At 38.2% G+C, this 6,307-nt stretch overlaps 1 protein-coding gene across 10 annotated transcripts in view; it reads left to right on the top strand.

Annotated features, from left to right (window-relative positions):
• atp8a1 (ATPase phospholipid transporting 8A1) overlaps positions 1-6,307 on the top strand; it is a gene marked incomplete at its 3' end in the record, with an annotated part of 86,277 nt that overhangs the window by 25,785 nt on the left and 54,185 nt on the right. For 9 of the 10 annotated variants that reach the window (XM_014019567.1, XM_014019569.1, XM_014019566.1 and 6 more), the window contains 2 exon segments: positions 1,379-1,478; positions 3,838-3,936. In XM_014019567.1, coding sequence (XP_013875021.1) covers positions 1,379-1,478; positions 3,838-3,936 — 199 coding nt within the window. 10 annotated transcript variants of the gene reach the window in all.

Below are 6,307 nucleotides of genomic sequence, written 5' to 3'. Positions count from 1 at the left end.
GGTAAATGGGAGGAAAATAAGCAAACGTCAAAATGTGGGCCAGAAAGCTCAGTGTATCTTTTGGTCATTGGATTTTCATTTTTGAAACGGGTAAAAACAAGAAATGATTGGATATTTGATTTTTGTTTTAAAATACTGGAATTAAAATTAAAATACAAAGCGTGTCTCATTCTTAGTGTCAAAAAGGGACAAACAAAATTTACCAATGATTTGAGTTTCATTTTCTGTTTCAGATGGCAAAAAAAGAAAATTACTTTAAGACATAAAGGAAAAAATGCTTGTTTTTTTGTATTCTACAACTATCTATTCCTCCACCAGAAGGGGAGTTCGCCTGGCAGCTCTGCAAAATGAAACACTAATTTATGTAAATAAAAGGCTGAAACACAGATGTGTATGTCCATAAATGAGTTGTATGATGACTGTCGCTCTGTGACCAAAAGCTTTGCAGGGATACTTCATGTGACTTTTGGCCAAATAAGTCTCTTTTACTGAATACATGTCGGCTACTTTCATTTCGCTCAATAAAAAGCTAAATAAGATCAATTTTATTCCATTAGTGTGTTGTACGATTGTTGTTCTGTGAGTAGAAAGTTTTATATATATATTTTTTTGTCCTGAGTTTTCCCATCCTGAAATTCAAAATCTGTAGTCTACTTTTTCTCAGTTTGCGTCCTTGAAGTTTTCCTTTCAGCGAGGGGTGGGTGGTACTACGACTTCGATATTGATCTGATACCAAATAAATACTTGGCAAATATATTTACTACCGAAGTCAACATCAATGCTTTTTACTTGTAATGGGATGTTCATTGAATAACTCTGATATTGCAGGCACCCCTCCTGGTGGTGAAACAGATTATTGTAGGGATACAGTAAGTTGGCACGACCTGTCATGGATTATGAACAAACAAGCCTTTTTTCGTTTCTGTCTTAAAGTAATTTTCTTTTATGCTATCTGAAACAGAAAATGAAACTGAAATCATTTTAAAAATTTTGCTCATCCCCTTTTGACACTAAGAATGAGAAATGCTTTGTGTTTGAATTTGAATTTTTGAAACAAAAATCAAATATCCACTCAATTCTTGTTTTTTTTAATACCCGTTTCTAAAATGAAAAGCCAATGACCAAAAGAGACACTAACCAAGTTGGAACAGATTTTTATGAAGAGCAAATCTTTCCCACTAAATTGGTCATGTGACTAGGACATAAGGTTGTCCAGGGACTCCAGGGGATTAATCGTCAAATYAATCGTTATTGGCTAAATACCACAATTAATCGTGATTAATTTTTTTGCCAATATTGCCCAACCCTAATCGCTAACCTATTTTTTTTTTTTCTGTTTGTCTCCTGCTCCACCTCATTGCTTCATTCGGACCTTCAGCACAGCCAAATATAATGTCCTCACCTTCCTCCCTCGATTCCTCTACTCGCAGTTCAGAAGGGCAGCCAACGCCTTCTTTCTCTTCATTGCACTCCTGCAGGTAAGAAGAATTAGTTCTGCTGCTTCTTTGACACAAAAACAGTTGAAAGCATCAATGCTGCATCAAGTCTTTTTCTCATGGTTACAGCTTTGCATCACTAGCATTACTATGCTGTAGGACCGTTTTTTCCCTATGCWGTTTGTGATGACCTAGACACAATTTTTCTTTTTGAAGGTTATGTCTGAAATTTTATWTGCACATCACACACCCACAACCTCACACACACATACATGGGGCTTTTTGTTTAGCCTGAAAATAGTAAAGCAAGTGATGCTATGCAACTCGAAAAGGAAGCTGCACTTTACCTGCAAAACCCGACACACTAATACAGTACTTCCTACTATAAGTAAAATGTGTGTCTACTTCTGTGTTGGTGTTTTGGTCTTTTTGCGCACCTCTTTTCCTGCACTGCAGTGCAGAAACGAGGCTTGCAGAGCCATGAGTAATATAGTAGAGTTAGTTTTAAAAGTTTCTTACAACAGCAGTCATAACAACCGAAAGGAAGAAAAAGCTTCATGTGGGCACATGTTTTTATCCCTGTTTAATGAGCAGCTCCGTTTATATTTGGACTCCAGCCCAACAGCGTTCCGTTAAAATGTCTTAAATCCATCTTTCAGAGGTCCTAAAATTCTAACGCATTGTAATTAGGATGATGGTGATTTATCTCAAATATTAAAATAATTGGTAACAGTAGCCACGTTTCCATCAAGGTTTTTTAATGCACATTTTGAAGTATCGCATCAGAAAAGGTGAATGGAAACGGCATGATTCGAAAAAACTTCCTCTAATGCCCATAAAAGTTGATACGCTCGCTTGAGGTGGCTTTCGGTTTTTTCGAAAAAGAGTTAATGCACAAAAGGAGAGATGGAAACACATTTGTCGAATCAGGTCTGACGTAGTGAACATTTACCTCACATGTTGATCAGCTGTTCTCGCAGTGTGTCCGAAACCGGTACCAGAGTGACTACAGCTGGACCCTCCTCCCGCTGTCGGCGTATTCTCAGTTAATCCCGTAACGTGAAGAGAATTGCATTTCTTTCTCTACGTCTTCAGACAGCAGTAACATGGTCAAAACTAGTTGATATGACAGAATAATTACAACTTTCCTGATAGTAGCAACACGTTCCTGATAACTTCTCTCCATTGTCCKGAGATGCAACTTTTACTTCTTGTTTAMTACAACCATGCGTCTGACGTAACTGATTCGYTTCAAGCCAGTTGATGGRAACACGTCTGATTTGCATTTCTTCGTTTTTTCGTTTTTTGCGAATTTTAAAAAATTTGCTCAAAATTCAAATTCAAATTGGATGCAAACATGCCTATATTTATTCCTGAAATAATTTATTGAATGCCTCTCCCAGCTAGTTGTTTTGTGTTAAAATAAACATTTGAGTAAAATTGTCGATAACTTGGTTTTCATTTTACATTTGTGTTTATTGTGAAGTTGGTCTAAAATTTCATATCAAGTGGCATTAAAGAGGTCTTAAAAAGTCTTGAATTGAATGTGCCTTGAGCCTGTAGAGACCCTGAATCTGTATCTCCTGAGTTTAAAGCTCTCCAGAGAACAGGAAGTGAGGTGCTTCAGTTTCTGTCTTTCTATGTGAGCTGACAGGCTGTCCCACTTTAATGGGATCACTGTGAACAGGGAAAGAACTCCATCCAGTGTCCTCTAAAATGCAGCCAGTGTGAATTTTCTTTCCCTACTCTGTCAATGTTGTGACCTTGAGTAAAACCATCAATGCAGATGAGAAAGACACCAAATCAATTTTGTTCACGTTTGCTTCCAGCAGTGAAACAATGAGTGTCTCCTGTGGTTCTGCTTGGCTTTAATTAAGCTGCTTTTTAACTACTAAGACTTGAAGAGCCATAATTATCATGTCCACAATAACATTTAGAGATTTCTTACACTGATGTGTGACAAGTGGGTCGTTGCATAAAGTATTGTTGGAATGCAGCAGTGACTGAATGATAGTTGTACACAATTTAATCATCCAGGATACCCCTTAAATGAGGGACACTATAACAAAAGTTTTCACTGACTGATTTATTATGTTAGCATTGCTCTAACCTTTTGCACCTGCCTGTATGGACCAAAAGTGTCAATCAAGAGATAAAGTAAAGGGATTCTACTTTTTTCCAAGCTTCAGTTAAAATGTAGGCAGTTTGCACCTTTACTGTAAATATAATATCTGGTAAAGTCATGTGTGCTTTTTTCTTTTAGAAATAGATAACCAATTGGAAAAGCATTAAGAGATCGACCATTGTATTTTATTTTGTCTGTTTACAAATTGAAACATTCCAAGACTTATTTTTTTATCAATTAAAAGTTGACATACCTTCTTTACTTTGGTCTCTATAGCAAATCCCAGATGTGTCCCCCACGGGTCGCTGGACCACCCTGGTGCCGCTGCTCTTCATCCTGGTGGTAGCTGCTGTCAAGGAGATTATTGAAGATCTGGTAAGATAAACTTCAAGATTTATAGGTTCAAAATTTCAATTGTTCAGTTATTTTTAGTCTTTTAGATATTCTCATTTTATTCCCTTGATGCATCAGGTATTTTATAAACATTTAATGTTTTCTAAATGATATAATCTGAGGTTTTTGTAAATAAATCATTATTACAGGTATTGCATAAACATCAGCAGCAGCTTGATTAAACATTTAACACTGATACGYAAGATTTAAATGTGTGAAATTTGCAAGCAAATTGTCCTTTTGAGGCTAGTTTTCATACAGATTGAATATACCTAATGTATTATCTTTCAACGGTAGCTGTGAAGTATATGATATTAAATTCTCCAAAGKGCATTTCTAGGTAAAATAGGTCAATGGTCCTCAGTAGTTCAAGTKGCCTGCTGGGCTTTAGGGACTGTCCATATTTCCAGACTGTGTGGGTCTTCTGTGCTGGACTTTTCTCTGTGAASCAAAAATAAAATCAAGGCGATGACGGTTATTGGACCACAGCAGGATTCTCCTCAACTTTAAGTCACATCATCGGACACAGTTGTGCAAAYATTCGTTTCAGGGGTCCCAGCTGTGCCCACTGGACCTGAATACTCATTTAGTCAATTAACCTAGATACAGCCTGCTCATGCACAAAGTCTGTTAGTACCAACAAAACGAAGCAACTGTCTGCCCCCGGGCAAGTCTGAGCTGCTGCACAGATGCTTGAGAAAAGGCAGAGTACTTGGTGTCAGAGTTTTTTCTGTTTRAGCATGGCTTGCTGCCTTGCTTCTAAAAACGTAGCCAAAGATGGATGATCGTTTACGAGTTRAATAAAGTGTGCATGAAATTCCAAAGATTTTGGTTTTAGTTTTTAATTCTGCCAAAGTCTGACTTCGGAAAGTGAGGGAATTTTGTATTCTTCTGTATTGCAGTGACACTGCAATGCGATCCCTGTGCAGGTCCCAGTGGGCAGTTACTCTATACTATCCTGTAGCGTCTATCGCATGCTGAAGGGGCCAGCGCAGCACTTTTTCCACCCTGGCCTGTTGTGGAAAACATGGGAACAGAGTGGCCATGACTCCGTCTTTATAGCTGAAGGTCACCTGTACACTCGTCTGCTCTCTGCTCTGTGCTGTCCCAGTCACAAGTTGACCTGACAGGGCAGCGTCGACCCCCCCCCCCCCCAAACTCCATGAATCATAAACACCGTACAACACATGCTCCCAGTGTTGTCTGCCGTCTCTGCTGCAGCAGGCTGAGGCTGATTGTTCAGAGCTGCTCGGTTATCTTTCAGCTGAAGATGTGACAGGAATGGGGATATTATGATGTGAAATAGAGCTGGAGTGTTTTTTTTTTTTTTACTGTACTCCATGGTGTGATTTTACGCAGATCAGTTTCTTCCCTGATAGTTGACCTGAGAAGTAAATGAYACAAAGCCAAAGAGGCTTCTTTAATCCTGTGCTGCTTTTTATTTCCARGTCTGTAGAGACTTGATGTTACAGTACTTTTGCGTAACCTCTGTGTTTCACTCACYTTCTATTGCATCGTGATTACACACATTATCTAAAGATGGAGCATATCCTTTTTCTGGCATCCACTGAGACAGAAGGAGTTTAAGACTCGGGGATAAACAAGTGAGAAGCAGCAGAAGTTGTGGTTACTTACCTAAATCTCTAATTAGTAAAGGGTCTGTATAATAGGTGGATGAATAAAAGTAGCTGACAGCTCTTGAACAAAGCATTATAAATGGATTCTGCTTGCACAAGTTTTTTTGAAAGTTAAAAAAAAGACTGAAGCCACGTGGCACTGAGGGGAAGCTGTGGCTCAGTGGTTAGASCAGTTTACAGAGTCAGGGGTTTGATATAATCACATGTCAAAGTGTYCCTAGGCAGGACACTGAAACYCTCATTGCCTTCGATGTGTAAAATRTAATCTAAAGCACTGATTAGTCTTTGTAGAATGATTTGTCGTGTGAATGTTCATCAAGCATCAACACTTATTGAGATGATCCATTTTTATTCCATGTTTTTCAGCACATCTGTTGTTCCACGTTTCATATACAGTATCAAAACCTTCAACTCCTTCAGAACATACCAGCCATAACTTTTAGTATTTCAGCAACTTGCACTTTTTCAGCAATTTAGATTTTTTTAACTACTTTTTTCTTGTTGAAACTGAATATCAACATTAGAGCTGTCCCAATCAGATACTCAGTATCGGTGGCAGATATGGTTATTTTTTTTTTGAAAATTGGGTAGAATCAGATTTAGTCATGTGATCGGGCCGATCCAGTTTTCGCGACAGTTTTCAGCAACATCATGGTTTACAACTGTCGTTAAGTCAAGACGCACACAAGTATGCAAACATTACTGTTATTACTCAG

Source organism: Austrofundulus limnaeus, unplaced genomic scaffold, assembly GCF_001266775.1.
Source record: "Austrofundulus limnaeus strain Quisiro unplaced genomic scaffold, Austrofundulus_limnaeus-1.0 Scaffold224, whole genome shotgun sequence".
In the NCBI taxonomy this organism is placed as follows: Eukaryota; Metazoa; Chordata; class Actinopteri; order Cyprinodontiformes; family Rivulidae; genus Austrofundulus; species Austrofundulus limnaeus.
This window is presented reverse-complemented; position numbering and strand designations above follow the sequence as displayed.